The sequence below is a fragment of the Macrobrachium nipponense genome, chromosome 38, assembly GCF_015104395.2.
Source record: "Macrobrachium nipponense isolate FS-2020 chromosome 38, ASM1510439v2, whole genome shotgun sequence".
In the NCBI taxonomy this organism is placed as follows: Eukaryota; Metazoa; Arthropoda; class Malacostraca; order Decapoda; family Palaemonidae; genus Macrobrachium; species Macrobrachium nipponense.
The window spans coordinates 39774979-39797277 of NC_061098.1; the positions used below are offsets into that span (position 1 = coordinate 39774979).

Here is a 22299-nt window from a genome sequence, read left to right on the forward strand (position 1 = left end):
TATATATTATTCCTATATATATATATAATATAAATATTTATTATATTTATATTATATTTATATTTTATAATCATACATATATATATATATATATTATATATTAGATAATACATTATATATATCATATATATATATATATATATTATATAATTTATATCTATAAATTATATTAATGAGAATGGCAATATAAGATGTAAACGTGTGTATATATGTATATGTATATATATATATTTTATATATGTATATATATATATATATATATTATATATATATATATAATATATAGTATATATATATATAGTATATATATATATATATATACATATAATATAGATATATGTATATATATATATATATATATATATATATATATATATATATATATATACATATATATGTGTGTGTATTTATGTATGTATGTAGTATGTATGTATGTATGTATGTATGTATGTATGTACATGAATAACTTGATCACGAAATATATAAAACGTGATGTCGAGAACTGCCGAGATCATCCGGTCTTAACGACCCTTTACTTAAGGCAGGACTAATCAGAACACAGGATTTCACAGTACAAGTAGGTAAAGTATACAAATGGACATTACAGGATTAACATAAGGTCCAATTCACTTTTTAAAAAACGAAAAAAACGCCCGTGGGCTAGATTAAAGATTTTAAAAGCAGCTACCAACACGTGTCACAGGTAATTTATTAAGAAAACAATACGTTTTGAAAACAAAGAGGCATATACGACCGGACAGTACAGATTTAGTAAAATCTCGAAGATTAGATTAAGGATTTAGGAGGGGTGCGATCAGACACACTGACCAAAGGCAATTTAATTCGAAAAAACGATACACTTTGTATTAGTAACTTGAAATTTACAAAAATGTTCAAACAATGAGTGAGCAACGAACGTAGGATATAAATATAACCAGGCTGAGAGAGAGAGAGAGAGAGAGAGAGAGAGAGAGAGAGAGAGAGAGAGAGAGAGAGAGAGCGAAGAGAGATAACTAAAAACACGTGATTAGTGATTTGTATAATTGCTGATTCCAGTATATTTCTTGAAACATAATCATTAGACCTAGCAATTACAGAGCTCTCGCCCCAATTAATACAATGAGATTTTTCGCTCAGGTGGAGAAATAGTGCATTTGAAGTCTGGGCTGTTCTAACTGAATACATATGCTGCTTAATTAGTACATCTAAATTTTTGTTTGATTAACCAACATAAAAAGACGAACAATCCTTTCAAGGAATTTTGTAAATGATGTTTTTGCTAAGGAACTATTCTTAATTAGCATACCTTCAATAGTATTGGTATAAGAGAACACAACATTTGAATATTGATTTTCTGGTTTCAAATCCACGAAAGTAAGGCAAGCTAAGTACATTTTTAGGGGTTTCTTTTTCATTATTAACAACACTATAAAACGTTTTGATAACATCACATATGAGGTGGGTAACAGAGATCATTTCCTATCTTTTTTTAAGTATTCTATTTCTTGGTCAAGATATTGTGGACTCGTAATCCGCAAAACAGATAAGAACATGGAAGAAAAAATTAACATTCTAATATAAAGATGGTGGCCAGAATAAAAATGTACATATGTTAAATTATTTGTGGGTTTCCTATAAATACTGAATTTACATTGGAAAGAATCTCTATATATTAATATATCTAGGGAAGGAATGGCATTGTTATTTTCAGTTTCAACAGTGAATTTTATGGATGGCAATGAATTATTCAATTTAGACAATAAATCTTTTACATCGATTCCAACAGTTAAGACTACTAAGATGCTATCTACATTTATTTGAACCATTTTAAGGGAACAAATGAGATATTCAGGAGGTGTTGTCTTTCAAAAAAATTCCATATATAAGTTTGAAAGGAGAGGTGATAAGGGGTTACGCATGGCCATATCAAATATTTGTTGGTAATATTCTCCATTAAAAGTAAAGCTGCAGTCACAAATAAACAGCTTAATCAATGAAATTATGTTCCTAATGGACATAGGTAATTCAACACAAGTTCATTACTTAAATATTCTAGCACAGAGTCAATGAGGACTTTTGTAAACAAAGAACATACATCAAAACCGACAAAGATATCAATAGGGTTTAGGACAATGTTATTTAGTTTTTCCACAAGATCAAGAGAATTCCAGATGTGTGAATTAGATACAGTTCCAATACCGAGGATAACAATTTAGTGTTATATTTAGATGGTTTATAAGCAATTGATACTACACTACTGGTAATTAGCCACATATGTTTGTTTTCCTTTTGAATTTTAAGTAGGCCATATAAATAAGGTAATGTGGGACACCTTACATTTAATTTACACAACAATTATTTTTTATCTTTAAGATTTGCTTCGCAGTGATAAGGTTTTTTATTACTTTGCCCAACGGATTTTTTGTGAGTGTTTTGTTAGGTATTTCATCTTCTAGTAAAGTGTGCTTGCGTGCTATGTAGTCAATTTTGTCCAGAACTAGTAAACTACTGGATTTATCGGCCTTAGTAATGTGTAAGCTAGTATTATTCTTCAATTCTTTTCAACTTTTCTGTAGCGAGCGAGGAAATTATTTTCATGATAGGCATACGTAGCACTATATGTCATGCCTTTGATAATGTCTAAATGATTTTGTGGTAGGTCACAGTATTTTTCAAACTTATATAGAGATGTCGCTATTGATAAAGCTGAAGGTTTGTTGCAAATGAAGAACGACAAACCAAAGCCTAATGCACGCACTGCATTTTCACTTATTTGATTGCTTTATGAATTCATTACACAATCACTTCAAGCATTATTGGTCCAATCACTGTTGTCGATAAGGTTGTTTAATTTTCTATCCAGTTTTCTAATCAATGTGTCTGTGGCTCTACGAAGTTTTCCATATATTTCATGCTTAATGTTTGTTTCCAATCAGCGGGAATCGAGTAGTTAAAAGTACGTCGGGCTTTTTCCATTTCTTTAAATTTCTCCTTTTACTCTAAATCTTTGCGTGGTAGCAAAGATTTAGGTAATACTTGTTCCGCAGGGATTTCTTCAGGAATTTCAAGTGAATTATGGTAGAGTGCGCCCCAAATAAGGACTTGGAGAAATAGGTGACGAAGCAACTCAGCAGTGGGAACAGAAAAGAAAGGTCAACGTGGCCCTCATGATGAATAGCTTGATCATGAAATCAAACCACCATATCGACAACAGTGATTGGACCAATAATGCTTGAAGTGATTGTGTAGTGAATTTATCGAGCAAACAAATAAGTGAAAATGCAGTGCGTGCATTAGGCTTTGGTTTGTTGTTCTTCTTTTGCAACAAAACTTCAGCTTTATCAATAGCAACATCTCTATATAAGTTTTATAAATACTGTGACCATTTAGACATTATCAAAGGCATGACATATAAATATATATATATATATATATATATATATATATATATTAATATATCTATATATATATATCAGTATTATATAATATATATATATGGCCTATCATGAAAATAATTCACCGCTCTCTCAGAAAAGTTGAAGAATTGAAGAATGATACTAGCTACATTACTAAGGCCGATAAATCCAATAGTTAGTAGTTCTGGACAAAACTGAATACATAGCACGTATGCATACTTTATTAGAAGATGAAACAACTAACAAAAAAACTCACAAAAAATCCGTTGGACCAAGTAATACAAAAAACTTTAATATAACTATGAAACAAATCCTTAAAGATAAAAAAGAATTGCTGTGTATATTAACTGTAAAGTGTCCCTCATTACCTTATTTATATGGTCTAGTGAATACTCATAAGGAAAACGACCCTATGTGGCCAATTATCAGTAATATAAGATCAATTGTTTATAATGATCTAAATAGTATATCACTAAATTGTTAACCCCATTACTTTGAACTGTATCTATTTCACATATCTGGAATTCTCTTGATCTTGTGGAAAAACTAAATAACATTATATTAAACCCTAGTGATATCTTTGTCAGTTTTGATGTATGTTCTTTGTTTACAAAATCCCTATTGATTCTGTGCTAGAATATTTAAGTAATGAATTTGTATTGCATGAATTGCCTATGTCCGTTAGTCACATAATTTCATTGATTAAGCTGTTTATTTGTGACTGCAGCTCCACTTTTAATGGAGGATATTACCAACAAATATTTGGTATGGCCATGGATAACCCCTTATCTCTTCTTTCAAACTTATATATGGAATTTTTTTTAAAGACAACACCTCCCGAATATCACATTTGTTCCCTTAAAATGGTTCAGATATGTAGATGACATCTTAGTAGTCTTACCTGTTGGTATCGATGTAAAAGATTTATTGTCTAAATTGAATTTAGTGCCATCCATAAAATTTTGTTGAAATTGAAACTAACAATGTCATCCCTTTCCTACATGTATTAATACATAGAGAAACTTTTCAATGTAAATTCAGTATTTATAGGAAACCCACAAATAATCTAACATATGTACATTTTTATTCTGGCCACCATCTTAATATTAAAATGTCAAATTTTTCTACCATGTTCTTACGTGCTTTATGGTTTACGAGTCCACAATATCTTGATCAAGAAATAAAAGACATAAAAAAGATAGGAAATGATATCTGCTACACACCTCATATAATTTATTTATGTTATCAAAACGCTCACAAAATGTTTTATGTGTTCTTATTAATGAAAAAGGAACCCGTAAAAATGTATTTAGCTTGCCTTACTTTCGTGGATTTGAAACCATAAAATCAATATTTAAATCTTTTAATGTTAATGTTGTGATCTCTTATAACAATACCATTAAAGGTATGACAATTAAGAATAGTCCCGTAACAAATAACATCATTTACAAAATTCCTTGTAAGGATTGCCCGTCTTTTTATGTAGGTCAATTAAGTAAATATTTAGAAATACGAATTAAGCACCATTTATATTCAGTTAGAACATCCCAGACTTCAAATGCACTGTTTATCCATCTGAGCAAAAAACCTCATTATATAAATTGGGGCGAGAGCTCTGTAATTGCTAGGTCTAATGATTATGTTTCAAGAAATTTACTGGAATCAACAATTATACTAATCACTAACAAAACAGCCTAAATCTTAGTGTAAGATTGTACGATTTGGACCCATATATTTGTAAATTTTTTATGAAGGACCTTAAAATAGATTAATTAACTTTTAGTTATTATTTTTTTCTCTTTTGTATATCATACTAGGTATATTCATATCCTATGTTCGTTTGTAACTCATTGTTTGACCAGTTTTGTAAATTTCATGTTGCTAATACAAATGTATTCTTTTTCGAATTAAATTGCCTTTGACAGGTGTGTCTGACTGCACCGCTCCTAAACCCTTAATATAATCTTTGGGATTTTACTAAATCTGTACTGTCCGGTTGCATATGCCTCTTTGTTTTCAAAATGCATTGTTTTCTTTCAAAATTACTTGTGACCACGTGTGGGTGGCTGCTTTTAAAATCTTTAATCTGCCCCACGGGCATTTTTTATGTTCGTTTCTCTAAAGTGAATTGGACCTTATGTTAATCCTGTAATGTCCATTTGTATACTTTACCTACTTGTGCTGTTTTTCTCTTTTCTGATTAGTCTTGCCTTAAGTAAAGAGTCGTTAAGACCGAAAGATCTTGGCAGTTCTCGTGTTCTCATTGTCTACCGTGGCATTACCTTTATATATATATATATATATATATATATATATATATATATATATATATATATATATATTGTATATATATATATATATATATATATATATAATATATATATATATATATATATATTTATATTTATATATATTTTTATACATGTAAATAAAGGGGTTTTTTGCCACGAAGGAAAAAAATGAAAAAGCGAGATAGCCGAGTACTTTCGGTCCTATTCGGACCCTTTACTGAGGCAAACTGATTTTACAAAGAACACCATAGTCAAAAAGAAGGCTTAAATACAAACTGACACTACCAGATTAGCCATAAGGGCGATTTTCACTCTACATAGAGTAAACAAGTGATTCTTCCAGAAAACAATACATTTTGAAAACAACACGGAGCATATACAATTTAATATCATGAATTTTTACGCAAATTTTTCCCAACAAAATTATTATTAATGAAAAGACGAAAGAAAATATAAATATTTATATATCGAGCAAGAGAAAGAAGGAGAGAGAATATCGAACCAGAGAGAGAGAGAGAGAGAGAGAGAGAGAGAGAGAGAGAGAGAGAGAGAGAGAGAGATAATAACATATATACATGTGGGACTAATTTATTAGTTGTTCATTTATTTTGAGGTCCTTCATAAACATGTTACAAATATATGGGTCCAAATGGTACATTCCCAGACTAAGATTTAGGTTGTTTTTATTAGTGATTTGTATAATTGCCGATTCCAGTAAATTTCTTGAAACATAATCATTAGATCTAGCAATTACATTTATATATATATATATATATATAGATATATATATATATATATAAATATATACATGTATATATATATATATATATATATATATATATATATATATATCTATATATATATATATATACCATGTATATATATATCATATATATATCCTATATATATATATATATATATCTATATATACTATATACATGTATATATATATATATATATATATATATATATATATATATATATATATATATATATATATATATATGTGTATGTATGTAATGTGTGTGTGTATGTACGTATGTATATATAAATACGTATGTTGATGGACAATTCAGATTTCCTTTCTTAGTCACATTTATTTCCCGACGTTTCCTAATTTTCATTTATAATTACATCTTTAAGGCCTCTAAAATAGAAAAAACGGCATATACAGAATTATAATTAAACATAAATATTCTAGAGTCAAAGTTTATAACGTTTTTAAAAAAATCAAGATACATTATAAGTCAAGGTATTAGACCAACCTTCCACCAGAGTAAAACAAACATTATTGGAAGGAAACTAAAAAATATAAAAAGAAAAAAATACACCCCAAGACAAGAAAAAAGGACTGGCCGTTGACTGCTTGTTTAATGAGGGAACCAGTTGTTTGATCAACAAGGACTCTAAAATGGATAATTCTATGATGTTGGGTGTTTGTCCGATGACTTTAAGATCTTTATTTTCAATGTATACTTTGCAGCTTCTTGCACGGGTTCTTATGCAGATAGTCATCGGTTTATGATGGGGCTTCCGTTCTTGAGACGTGTTGTATGCCAAAAATTTTTGTAAGCCAGAACATCGTCAAAGATCCTAAGGAAACCTTCCTTTTAATGCTTTGGGCATATTGAAAGCTTTGGACATTGCATTTTTATATAAAAAATAATTTTCTGATGCCATATTTCTTCCGTCAGACCGGCATTGTAAGCATCGTAACCCTGGAACATGCGTTGTAAACCTGGAATAATCCCTTATGAATATAATTGAAAAGTGTTGTAACCTCGGAACGTCATAAGCCGAAACCATCATAAGCCAAAGCTGTCGTAAACCGGGGATTACCTGTATTTGAATGTTTCGGGTTTGTGAGTCTGCTGCCTGTCCGGAAACTGACCCCTCTATGACAGTTGATGCATACTTGAAGGAGCTATTATTGTAGCAAGTGTTTATTCACAATCAGTGTTACTGTGATTTATTTGTGTAATGTAATTGGGGAACTCTCACTACAAAGGGTAAAATGGCAGCATTTCAAGTAATTATGGACCACATCTACTGAAAGAGTGACTAATAACCTGTGATGGCCAAGAATTAAAATTATGTGGCAGGTGTTTGTGTGGGCCTGCAGCCTCTGACAGCCAAAAATCTCCTTGCCAGAAGACCAATTAGGTTGTTGCTGTACTACAATGAGAAAACTGAACTGGACGAAGATACCAGCAAGGCAAACAGATCTAGAGAATCAGGCAATATCCAGCTGGCTGGTTTTAATATCAGCAGCATAGACCAACAAACAATATCTCGGTATACCTGTTGGTATGTGCCAATAGTAATCAGTTCATTAGTCACAAAATTGACAGCAACATTTAAAACATTCGACCAAATCTAATCAGGAAGGATCTTCACCTAGAAAAACAGCCGTGGCAGATTTGGATCCAGCACTTAGCAGCAGTCACACAAAATTACCAAGAAACACAAAGTGTTCTTTCGTCGACCTTTTTCGGAGATTTGGATATTCTACATCATATGTTCCAGCATATCCTTCCTAGGAAAGTGATTTCAGGATGGTGGTCTAAAAGACTTGTGTAGAGACCCTAGGATTCTCACAGAGGAGTCCATAAGTGGAGTCCTCGATGTCAATCCAGTATTGCTGTAATGGATTACAAGTGCTTCTGTGAAGCACTGAAGCAACTAGCACAGGCGGTGTTCACAACCAGGAATAAGAAAAGCATTCCACAGATCATGTGAATGACATCGCCACTGACTTAATTAAAACTACAAAATCTGAGCAATTGACTACAAATTTCACTCTGAGATGAGCTGATCACTCTATGGAAGGCTTTCTGGAGTCCTCGTGACAACAGGATATCATAAATTGAAATGTGGGGATTGGGGTGACTGAGAATTTCTCCTCCAATAAGTAAAAGCTATGGTCCATAAGGCTTTACCTCTGATGAGCCTCCCAGAGGAAAAATCCTCCATGTAAGAGGGAGTCTCGATCAAAATATGGAACCTGCGGAAAACTATTGACAGGTTTTGAAAGTATAGAAAACAAAGTATGGAAAGCAGTCTTTGATTAAATATATTCATATTGTAATCTCTGGAGGTCTGTGTTATAGAACTGACGAACCTAACAATTAAATTATCTTATGTTGAAGAAGCTAAAGATTTGCGCAATCTGACGGAGAAACATGGAAAATATCATAACACTGAAGAAACCCCCAAATTTCTCCAAATTAATTTTTTTTTACTTATTGGCATGAGGATTTTTCTGCAGTTGAGACGTAAATATGGAATATACAAGCAGTAAATTTTATGATAAATTTTGGAGAAAACCACCTTGGTTTTACTGAATTATCTCAAATAAAGAACAACCATTTTTTTATATTGAAAACACTCACTCTACTGAAATTGGGTAATTTTGTTGCGAGGACCATCGATGACAGCTTTTGTTGAAGATTTTTTTTTCCTTTTTGTTTTTTGTTTTGTTAAAAGCTTCTTATCTGGACTCTCATAATGTAACATGTAAATATAAGAGGCTTAACCATAATAGCAAATCAAGAGGTGGATTATGGATACTTTACTTTATACTGTCCACATTTCACACAAGCAAAGTTTTAAAATGTAAACATAACACAAAGAAAGATGCCACAAGCCATCTCTTTCACCTTGTCTTCCCCTGTAGTCCGGGAGCTAGTAGAGATTTGTATTACATCTCGTGTACAAGATATCTGAAAGCTTAACTTTTGTACAGTCAGCATAAAATCCGTGAATGACTAGTCTTAAGTGTTGAAAATGCCATGGAGGCTAACTAAAGCGCCCCTCAAAATCAGTTTAAATTACATTTGGACATACATCAAAATCATAAAATAATTCATTGAGCGACAGTCATTGCAGATATGTATTTGTTAAATTGCAACTCTCCGGCAATAGGGAATAAGACTGCTCCATAAGGGCGACCAAATCCCACATAAATATCCTCTAGATCTTTCTGATACAGAAATTGTTAGTCTTAAGTGTCCAAGCTGCTACTAAGGACATTTAAGACGGGCTAGAAGAGGTACTAACGATGACATCGATATTCTTACCTGCTCATTGAATCTGTCACATTTCTGTGTACAATTGTCTTTCAAAACTGATACAATGGATCTGTTAACCATTGTTTAATTCGAAATCATTAAACAGTTAGTAGTCTATTTATATAACAGATTTGAAGAGATGATTTACTTATTAGTGGAAAGGTTGCCACGGATATTGCTACCCATGTTTGTTTGTAAGCTTCTGTTGTAAAATAAAATGTGATTCTTTTCGTATGCTCTTAAATATTTCTTGTAATAACTTTGTAATCCTTCTTTTGCTTACTGTATTGACTCAGTAATCCTAATCCTTGTTTTTTCTATCTTGTTTTACAGTTATCTTAGGAAGCTAACGATTTCTTATGCATAAGGTTCGTCAATCTCTTTAGAGACGTAGTACTATAGATAGTGTAAGTACCTTTTTGTCCTCGGGGAGTGCTAATCCTGAAAAGCAATTATCTAACTAACGGAAGCAGTTCGTTTAGAATGTTGCAAATAAACTTTGTTTTAAGTTATTAAAAGTTGAAGAAGGGCCTATTTTCACTTCCTCAGGGAGTAAGCCTACAAACTACTTTGTTGTTGTTGTTCTTGTTGTTGTTGGGGTGGGTAGGAATGGTCTATAAAAGCCTAAAAAGGTCTGAAAAAGGTGTTTCGCGTTGAGTTAAAGATACAGGAATTTTAGGATACGATATTTATGATTTATTTTTTAAAATGAAAATGTAAATAATAAATAATGTGCATGTTAAACAGTAAAGAAAAATTATTTCTAATAAAGTATAGTGTACCTATTTATTTTAATTTTCGTTGGTGAAACAACGCTCTATTTGACTAGAATTTGTGTTAAAAGTTAGGAATATAATGTTTACAACTAAAGCGTGAGGGAAAAATCTTGCTTGCGGCCCGAGTAAGCTGGAGGTACGATCATGCCTTGTTGACATCCACTGTAATTATATTTCAGACATCAGCTTTTTACTAGGTTCTTTCAAGACCACATCGAAAAATGAATTAAAATCATGACGAACATCACATACGAGACAACAGATGTCATGCCTAATAAATAAGTTTGGCTTCTTGTCATGACTGATAAAAGGAAAAAGAAATAATCATATATGATTTACTTACAGAAAACAACCATGAAAAGGAAGCAATGAGCCTCAAATCAGCAACAAACGAACTTATCTGTGAAAATAAAGGTGTTCGAGATGCGTGTGTATATTCTATTCAAAACTTGCTTCTCATGATCTGGCATTTAGAAATAAAAAAAATATTACACTAAAATGTGAAAGGTGGAAAAGTGTAAAGACGGTCTGTGGAGCGCTATTAAATTCGTTAGAACATGTTATGATTAGTTTATTTATTTTCGAACCATCCAATTGCTCGATATGCTATCTTTATAACGGCCCTCTAAAAGGTCACAGGCTGAAAAAAATGGACAAAATATTCCGTGGCGTCATTAAGAGATCCCATTCGCGTCATCAGTCATTAAGAGATCCCATTCGCGTCATCAGATAATCAAAGCGCTTGCTCTTAGAAACTGAAAGGTCAGGCCAACACATGTGCAGGTCACACCTGGACATCCGTGACCTTCAAACGTGGAATTCCTCTTCGAGGATATTCAGGGCCTCTATAAAAGAGACGGGTGTCATCACAGTCCACGAAGTGTTCCTGTCCAGAACGCCAGATCTCTCTAGGCAGAACTCACCATGACCCGGATGACAAAGCTACTTTTCTTACCTGGCATATGGCTGCTGCTGCTTCTGGCTGGCACCGAGAGTGCTCCCAAGACGACGACGACGGCGACAGAAGAGCCACCGGTAAGCATTGCAGGGAATTTCTCACTCTGTGTCTTCCGAACAAAACTTGATCCATATTAATTAATTAAGACGCAGAGCTGAGTATTTCCCCGTCGTCAAATCTTGTTGTTATCACTAGTGTTAACCGAATGTTTCACTACTGACGTATTCCTATTGCCATTTTTCCATTTCGCTCATGAATTGTTAGGACTGTAGCTTTTTTTTTATTTTAGTTTTTATTTCGAAAGGAAGTCATTTGTGGATTTTTACGGGAACCTGCCCAAAATTTAGATGCTTCGTGAGCGATGAAACTAGATTGGAATTGGTGGAAGATAGGAATGTAACTTTTGGGGAGATTGCACCTTTAGGAATGTGGGATTGGGGTTGGGTTGGACTGCACATCCTTTGGCGAGACTTGCTGTCTCTAAACCACCTTGTTACTTGTCATGAAACTGAGCAGCATATGATGAACACTCACGTTCTGTTCAAGAAATTCAGCTCTATTCTCTAACAAGTCCTCTCTTGACAACAGGAGGTTACTTAAACACAAAATACCTCGTAAAACTTCCAGTGTTCCAATACTAGTCAACAATGAGAGCAAACAAGTGCCATCTTGAAGAAAGTCAGGAAGGGTTTTTCTGCTTTGGCAGGAAAAACGTTGCTCCTTAACTGTGCCGATTGACTTGGTCATGCTTGCAATATACATGTATTCATTAACGCAAGTGACGATATGTTCGTAAATGATTATGCAAATACTTTACAAACCTGCCAGTGTCTAATGTAAGTGAATTTCATTTTTATGTGGTTAGTTTGGTCATGTCATTCTTTATCCCAATTCGTCAATTATAAGTATCAAGATCCGACATGCATTAAGTTAGTTATAAGTTAATTATTGGTCTAAACTCGTCTGAAGCTTTGTTGAGCTGTGTGCTTCAGATTTATGTCTATGACTTAAAAACCTATTCAACAAAAGACGTCATTCCCTGAATTTCCATTGAAGCTTTTCATACGACTTCCTTTGGAGCACCAAACTATTACCAGGAACTGTCAGTGAGCTACAATTTAGCTCTTGGCAAAACTAAGTTTCTTTTTCGGATACTGGTATTTGAAAACCCAGAGACCTCCTTCCATGATTACGTTTAGTTTCCTTTCTTGTTTAGTCGTACCTTTGCATAGCACAGGGAAAATAATGATTCAAGAAAAGTACCATTTTCTATATAAAGACCTAACAAACTCTATCATTTGATATGACAGGAAAAACACCCAAAGGCTCTGGTCCGCGATGAAGCCACTCTTCCACCAAAGACAACGACGAAATGGCACGAAAAACCTCTGGTCCGCAATGAACCCACTCTTCCACCAAAGACAACGACAAAATGGCATGAAAAACCTCACGAAAAACTTCAACAGCGACAGATAACGAACTGCAGCGTCAGCACAGGTAACTGATGTTGGACTTTTCTTTGTCCCTTGAGCTTCAGTTATACACGTTTTTCTTCTAAGTCGTCTTAATATCTATGCTTCACTATCATATCGTACAACTATACAATAAAGTCACTCAAACCACAAGCTTTAGTCTTCCTTGATTCATTAACACTTGGTCACTTTGTCTCAAAATTAGCGGCTTTTTTTATTCATTAACACTTGTTCTTTTTTGCCTCAATATTGGTTGGTTTTCTTGATTCATTAACACTTGTTCCCTTTGTCTCTATATTAGTAGTTCCTCTTCTTTATTTCTCGGATCATCTTTCGAAAATATGAGTGAAGTCCTTATTTTGGCACACTTCTATATATTTCCTATTTAGAAAAATATATCAAACGAGTTTAAAATCTTCCTGAAGGCCAGAAACACCTTCAATGTGACTACAAACCAACTTGTGCTGAAAACCAGATAAGAATTCAATAAGAAACTAAGGAACGCCGGTTTTTCTAAAGGCATTGAAAAAAAGGAGATGATTGGAAAATAACCTTAAAAGACAACAAATAAGCAGAGAGAGACTCAAATAAGAAATAAAAGTTTAAACTGGTACATTAAAAAAACGAAGCCATATTCGTACATTGTTATATAAAACTATCACATAGCACATGATACTCGGTTATAGTTCATTTCTTTGTGTTTAAAGTTATATATATTTAAGTCTTAACACTTCACATAATTATCTATTGAACATTTGTGCATGGTTTATGACTTGAAATCACTTCAATATTAAATTATTCATTTCCTACTTATGGAAACTAGACATCCAAAAAATAAATATAAACATTCCTGCGACATCATTTTTGTCTTCAACAGTCCCTTGATGTACTTTCCATGATAATCATAGTCACAAGTTCACCAGGAGGCTCTTTTTCCTAATCGTATTGAATTTTAAAAGTTACCATCTTTGTGAACTAATATCTATTTCATGTCCTACATTAAGCCTCGTCCACACGGTTGAGTTTTACCCGACGAGCTTTGTTCAATGTAATGTCAGAAGTGAGAAAAGTCAGAACCTTGTCTGCTGTTTCTCCGCTTCTGACTTCACATCGAACAGGGTTCGTCAAGCAAAGTTCGACCGTGTGGACGGGCCTTAAGCATTCACTATACACTATACACGGGCCTTTAAACTTTAAAACCTCTTTATCACATGCAATTTATTTCAGGTTAACAATTCACAAACACTCTTTTGAAATAGATCAGTCCAAAGACAACGATTCGTCTCTTTTCCTTTCAACATTAGAAAGTTGGAACTCCCTCACCTTTCTCCTGTCATCCCATTTCGTAGTTTTTGCGAGTTTATTATATAAGGCATCTTCATTATAACTCACCGTTTGCCAGCAATGTTGACTTAAAAGGGGGTTGAACTTTACAATAATAAAAAAAGGAAAGCAATATTCTAGACAGAAAGTTGGCAAATTCCATAATTTTTCTTTAATTTGCAAAAGTAATGCATTATTATGCAAACTTCAATATAGTACACACTATCTAAAAATGCAGGCTCTGCTCCAACAACTTTCGTTACGTGAAAACAGTGAAAATGAAAACTGATACACAAACATATTAAAAGCATTATTAAATCTCCTCTAACCAAGAACTGTCAACATCAAACAACATATCTTCCATCAGGTCGAATAGTGGCGTCCTCAGGTGCAGTCGGGATAGGGTCCATTGGAGGAAACTACAACGATAACGAATATTGTGTCTGGGAGATCGAGGTTCCTGAAGGACTTATCATTAGGTTCACATGGGAGTACTTCGAACTAGAGGGTCCAGAGTCTTGGTGCCCTTATGACTACGTCGATATTTCTGATTATGCAACTGGAGACAGCTTGACGTGAGTATATACTATGTGTGTGTAGTTAACATTATCATAAGCGATGTTGCAACCCAGACTGGAAAAGATTACAAATGGTACAAGACCAAGGGTCCAGTTTCAGAAAATAGTCAAAATAAAGAAGTAAACAATAAAAGATTAACTATAAAAGAAAAAAAAGTGTCATGACAAAAGCAACAAACAGGATATTATCGCACAATATTCCAAATAAAGAAAACCTCAGCATAATGGGTTATGGTAACTCTAATTCTAGGAGAAGTAACTTATTGAAAACAATTCCAACTAAGAATAGTGCCCACGTGCTTTAGGCAGAGTGCGAATAAGGACATATCTTATATAGTAAGTAGAGCTTAGGTAACAAATAAAGAAATGCATGCGATCATTGTGATCTATATAAATTTTGTGTACGATTAGTATATGCCTTAGATCGCTGTTAAAACCTAGACAACATTTGGGTACTAACTGATTTATCATACGCTTATATGAACTAACTCGAGAGATGTTTAAAGTTCAGATGTGTAATGGCAGAAAAGATCTGCATATTAAAGAGTCTCCTTCAATAAAATCATGTTCTGTCGGTAACTCACTCATTTGTATCTGAAATGGTCTCTTGGCACTAATGTAGCGTTAGATCACTGCAGTTCTCTGGGTGAAATTGGAAAACACATTATAGTCTTGATTCTATCCTACTATTGACACTTTTGAACATCTTCTCTCCTACTACTGACACACAACTCCTCGCGATGACACATTTTCGCTTATGTTGATCAAAAACACTTATTCAATTCAGTAAATGTGCTTCTTAATATGCAAGCATTCAGAGAACTCTACTTCAAATTGCCATGGATGACTAATGTCACTTTTGTAATGAAAGATTATATCTTAGTTTAACCAGACCACTGAGCTGATGAACACCCCTCCTAGGGCTGGTCCGATGGGTTAGATAGTTTGACATGTCTAGGATCCAATTGGTTACTTGACAGCGGGACTTACAGATTATTGTGTTATCCGAACTACATCGAGGAATGAATTTCTAACCAGGAATAAATTCCACTGATTCCTTGTAGCAGAGCAGGGAATCGTCCTGTACCCTGAGATTGATAGTCGAGCACTTAACTGACTCGTCCAACTAGGAACTACTTTTGTGATGACCCTTCATACTTATAGTGGAGGTTTTTATTGTGACCACTTCACTTTTCTCATTACATCTCTTTTCGTACAACTTTCTTGAATTTCCCTTCAGCATTGACATAGGTTCTAGTGAAAATCTCAAAGGACACCAAAGCACTGAACTCAAAAACCCCTTAATGGACGGATTAAAGAAAGATCTGTGCACGAAGAAAATGACATCAATTTTCTTTTCGAAGAATATGACACAACCAACTGTTCAATAGGGAAATGAAATAATCTTCAAAATCAACGTCTCTTTCTTCCAGTGGAGGGTTTGTGGCAGTAGCATTCCACGGTCTGTCAGGAGCCGCAGTAACACCGTCAGGGTCACCTTCAGCAGTGACATTTCTGTCACGCTTCAGGGATTCCGGCTTCAGTTCGAGGCTGTCTCAGGTACTAATTCTGTCTTCAGGTTTCCAGCCTCAAAGTGAACATGAATATTTCATAGCTTGAATTGCAAATGTATACGAATAAATGATAGTTAAAGTATATATAACATCAATTTCATTCCACTATGGAAGGTTGGGTTTTGGGTTGCAACATATATACAAATCCAAGGTAAGACACAACTCCCATTACACCTGAAGATGCTTGCCTCAAAGAACAGTGAACAGAACAAACTAAGGTTGACTTGCGACATGAAGGAGTAAATAAAGTCATACACATATGAAACAGAAAGAAACTGACTGTTAGTCTTCTCACAAGGGTCACTAAATGTGTCATGAACTGTTTTGTAGCTGAAGTTTACTTAGGGTAGAGTCATATTTTGCAGAAGTCTGTTTTTTTAATCTTCCAGAGGTCTATTGATATAGGTGTATACAGGGTCTGTGATGGTCTCTTTCGTTATCCAGTAAAATACTTTGGACTAATATAATAATAATAATGATGAAATAAGACACCTTCAAATGTATACTATGTTTTATAATCTGCTGTTGCCGTTAGAGAGTTGGGTTTTTAATAGATATTAAAATAGGGGAGACAATCATTTTTAGGTAGATTCATTCCATACGTGTTTGCCTACTGCATATTAATTGGTCGTAATCATATTTTTCAGCATCTACCATACCCAGAACCAGTGACATATTCGAGTTACTGCACTAGGGCAAATGGACCTGAATATGAAGGCACACATATGTTCAAATATATTTTTATTACAGGTTATTACATATCAACTCTATTGACTTTAACAATCGTTTCAGATCAGTTTGAAACAACCATTCCGACAACAACTCAACCACCACAGATGAACTGCAGTGTTGAAACAGGTAACTGCTGGAATGAAGGTAGTTTAGATGACTTGAAAGTAATCAGAACTACATTTAGTCCAGACCCTTTTTTTTTATTGCATTCGCATGACCGACAAGTCTCCGTTCCATGTGTAAATCTCTCGCTTGCATTTCCCATTACATACTACAACTAAAAAGGCTTTGCGAAGTGCATTCCACTTAGTCTGTCATGGTTTCTTACTCCTTTGTGCCTTTTTCCATAACATTTGAAAATTTAATATTTCTTCTGTACGATCTCTTTCAAAAAATACAAATGCAGTCCTCATAACGCCTACCCAGTTGCATGTTCTTAAAATATTTCAAATAACCACAGAATCAGTGGCGTCATTTCAGATTTTTCCTTTGGGGGGGTAGCAATAGAGTTAGAAATTACGGTATGGGGTGGAGTAGAGAGCGAGGCGAGCCTTATCAACGGGGGTTATGGGGTCGCTGTAAGCCCCCTGAGACAATTTTTTTAATTTGTGCAGATTTTGAAGTCATACAAAATTCACCTTGGAGAGAATTTTACTGTTATCATTATTATTGTTGTTGTTGTTATTATTATTATTATTTCAAAGGCTAGTTTTTTGGGGGACCATCAGTGTCTTGAGAGAGGCACGGGAGCCCCCTTCCCAACACATGCAAATGATGCCCTGAACAGAACCTGAAATGAAACTAGCAAAAACGTTAATGGCGCCTCTGTTAAGTAAGGATCAGCACCAATATATACTCTATTATCGGCACCAATATCTAGAAATCAGCGATCGACAAGGGCCATAAAACCAGATCGCTGATAACTGGGGAATCCCTGAATTACGTTAACATGAAAACTTTACATGAGAAAGTCTCGGGAGTCTGGGCATATTTTATAACTTTTAATCGTTTCTGTACCCAATAATTAAGTCATTCGCGTGGAAGTTGGTCACTATCTCAAGATAAATCTGTCACATGTATTGTTTTTAAATAAATGAATCAAGTACTTTTCATTACAGACATAATTAGTTTCACAGGTAGTTTTTCCAACATCTATTTGGACTCGATATAGTAATCATATATTTCTATATGTTAATCTTCACTAGCAATGAACCGCTAGAATGTTTGGGCTATATCTTTGTTTTGGGGAAACTTAGTTTTCTCCTGTGATTCCAGCTATTGTCAACTTCCTCTTTTTGATGCAATATATCACTTAATAAGTTGTCACATGGACAGTTGGGTGACTGATTCCCCACAATGCTTTTAGAAAGATAGGAAACATGTAAACGTTACAACTTTACCTCTGATTTGTCAAAATAGTAACGCTTACGATGCAATAACTAAAGCTGATAAACTTCGTATCACAAACGTTTAGTAAAACAAATCTGATAGACATTACATCAATGGAGAAAGAAATAAATTCACAAAGATTATCAAGTGTATTCCTCGTGCTCATCTAGACAAGAACTTGAATCGTCATCTCTCTTCCATCAGGTCGAATAGTGGCGTCCTCAGGTGCACTTGGGATAGGGTCCATTGGAGGAAACTACAACGATAACGAATATTGTACCTGGGAGATCGAGGTTCCTGAAGGACTGATCATTTGGTTCACATGGGAGTACTTCGAACTAGAGGGTCCAGATTCTTGGTGCCCTTATGACTACGTCGATATTTCTGATTATGAAACTGGAGACAGCTTGACGTGAGTATATACTATGTGTGTGGAGTTAACATTATCATAAGCGATGGAGCAACCAAGATTGGAAAAGCAGAATACAAGTGCTACAAGACCAACGGTACAATAGCTGAAAGTAGTCCTGAACCAAAACTAAAGAAGTAAAAAAATAAAAAAAATTAACTATAAAAAAAGTAACATGGCAAAACATGTAATAAACAGGATATTATCGCACAATATTCCAAATAAAGAAAACTCCACCCTAATGGGTTAGAGTAACTCTAATTCTAGGAGAAGTAACTTATTGAAAACAATTCCAACTAAGGATAGTGCCCACGTGCTTTGCAAAAAGGCAGAGGAAATATCCTTTATAAGTACAGCTTAGGTAACAAATAAAAAAATGCATGAGATCATTGTGATCCATATAAATTTTGTGGATGGATTAACGAAACAATTCATGAGAGAGGAAACTGGAAGTGAAAGTGGGAAGTCAGAGAATGGAAAATATCAGAAGTTGAGAAGCTGGAAGACAGTTGTGAATGGAGTATGGGATGGTTCATATTGACAGATGATGGAGTATCGATCAGGGACAATGATGAGAAACTGTAGAAACTATGATAGGGGTTTCAAGATGTTTGCAAAGGGAGAAAGCTGACAATAAACAGGAACTAGAGTAAGGTTATGAGAACAAATGGAAATGAAGAGCGAACAATTCATGTTAAATATAAATACTGGTGGTACATTTGATTTTTGTGCAACTAATATAAACAACAAGAGATGTGGTCTTTCCCTGTTATCTCGCCCAAGTTATTTCTCCAGTTCTGTACGAAGGATTATTTTGACCTGTTCTAAGAAAAGTGAAAATTTTCAATAGAACCTTATTTTAGTGAAGAGAAGCTCATTGTGAGTTTTTGCAGCATAATTTTCTTTATGCTCGTATGAATGAAAATAGTACGCTTACTTCTATTACAAAAAATAAAACATAATTCTACATAATGTTGACTGCAGCCTCACCTGAGGAGATTTTCAAATTTGTTGATATAAATGAGGTTAGGTATTTTTATGCTTAACATATACAATTATGTTTTGTTCTTGGTGTTTAATTGTAAGTGTATAATTCATTGGAAAAATGGTAGTGTTATATATATATATATATATTATATTATATATATATATATAATATATATATATATATATATATATATATACACGCACATACACACACACACACACACACACACACACACACACACACATATATATATATATATATATATATATATATATATATATATATATATATATGCGAATGTTCAAACATACTGGAATCACACGGCGGCGCCCCCACCCCCCCACCACCATCACCACCTTAAATCCGCCACTGGGTACGATTTGAATTTGCCTGAAATCTCTGCAGAAAACTAGACGACGTGGTACTGACTAATATATCAGAAGCTTAAAGTAAATACCTCGAGAGATGTCTAAAGTTCAGATGTATACTGGCAGAAATTGGAAAGCAGTAGTCTTGATTCTGAGTCATCGATCTGTCTCTCCTTTTCTCCTACTACTGACACCTTTGATATCAACAGCTCCTCGTGATGACTTATTTTCGTGATACGTTAATCAAATACTCTTACTTATTTCAGTAAACGCGCTTCTTAATATGCAAGCATTCTAAGAACTCTACTTGGATGATTAATGTCACTTTTGTAATGAAGGAGTATATCTTACTTTCACCAGACCACTGACCTGATGAACAGCTCTCCTAGATAGTTTGACATGTCTAGGATCTAATTGGTTACATCGTAACGGGACTAACAGCTTATTGTGTGATCCGAACCACATCGAGGAATGAATTTCTATCCAAGAATAAATTCCTCTGATTCCTTGTTAGCAGAGCAGGGAATCGAACCCAGACCCTGAGATCGGTACTCGAGCAAGTAACCAACTCATCCAACGAGGAACTACTTTTGTGATGACCCTTCATACTTGTAGTGGAGGTCTTTATTGTGGCCACTTTTCTTCTTGCATCTCTGTCGTTCAACTTTCCTGAATTTCCCTTCAGCATTGACATAAATTATAGTATTGAAAATCTCAAAGGACACCACAGCACTTGACTGGATAAACCCTTAATGGACGGATTAAAGAAAGGTCTGTGCACAAAGAAAATGACATCAATTTTCTTTTCAACAGTTAATTCTCATTTTCTTTATGTGCATACACGAAGAATATGACACAATCAACTGTTCAAAAGGGAAATGAATAAATAATCTTAAAAATCAACATTTCTTTATTGCAGTGGAAGGGTTTGTGGCAGCAGCATTCCACGGTCTGTCAGGAGCCGCAGTAACACCGTCAGGGTGACCTTCAGCAGCGACATTTCTGTCACGTTTCAGGGATTCGGGCTCCGTTTTGAGGCTTCATCAGGTAATTCCATTTTTTTTTTTTTTTTTTTTAATGGAGCATTTTATCTAGTAACTATGGAATCAATCTCGTCTCATACATCTACACCAGCCCCGTGCTACGAAAATTCTGATTACAACAGACATAAAGTTATGACTTGAGGCGCCTCTCATCATACCTGGAGCTGCTGCTTACCTCATACGACACAAAATAGAAAATAAGGTTGACTCGTGATATGACTGAAAAAATAAAAACACAAACATAAAAAAATGAATAACAGTATCTGTATAGTGGCCACAAAGTATTTAGGGTGTTGCATTTTTCAGCATAAATCTATTTCTTTGATTTTGACCAAATTCATGATACAAAAACTTCGATCAAAATGTTATACCTATAGCACTGTAGCTGGAGAGTTAGGTTTTATCTTGACATAAAAGCGTAATTTTTATTGTTTTCTGAGACACAAGATTCCACACATGTGTTTGTTTACGTGAATGATTAGTTATGGTTGTAATTTCTAGGGGTTGCCTTTTACACATCCAGGGATATATTCTATCTACTAAACTATGGCTAATGCATCCAAACTTCAAGGCACACATCTCTGTAGACCTATTTTAAGTGCAACTTATCCTGAATCAATCTTATTGCCAGCAACAACTGTTTCAGATGTGTATGAAACAACTGAGACCACAACAACAACTTGGCCACCCCAGACGAGCTGCAGTGTTGACACAGGTAACTGCTGTCTGACCTCCAGGGGAATCAGCACTGATTTTTTCACTTGCATTGTCAACTGTTACACGTCAATCTTCCGTTATTATTTGTCTTGCAAAATCACGTATAATTCCAAGTTCCGTTTGTAACTACATGCTAATGCTTCAAAGGTGATGTGAGGTCCAGATAAATTCTTACTCCTTTGTCCCTCTTCATAC

At 34.3% G+C, this 22299-nt stretch overlaps 2 protein-coding genes across 3 annotated transcripts in view; both read left to right on the plus strand.

Moving 5' to 3' along the window:
- The window catches only part of LOC135209797 (putative neural-cadherin 2), a 331667-nt gene that overhangs the window by 241363 nt on the left and 68005 nt on the right, over positions 1-22299 (plus strand).
- LOC135209717 (exoskeleton protein RP43-like) lies at positions 11420-22245 on the plus strand. Of its 2 annotated transcripts, none has more exons than XM_064242479.1 (5): positions 11420-11588; positions 12822-13008; positions 14674-14881; positions 21264-21391; positions 22034-22245. In XM_064242479.1, exons 1-5 carry the CDS (start codon positions 11478-11480, stop codon positions 22228-22230), a joined length of 831 nt encoding a protein of 276 aa, XP_064098549.1. In that variant the 5' UTR covers positions 11420-11477; the 3' UTR covers positions 22231-22245. The 2 variants fall into 2 exon arrangements, with proteins under 2 accessions (XP_064098549.1, XP_064098548.1); XM_064242478.1 differs by lacking the exon at positions 14674-14881 and adding an exon at positions 18784-18991 and having other exon boundaries at positions 11421-11588.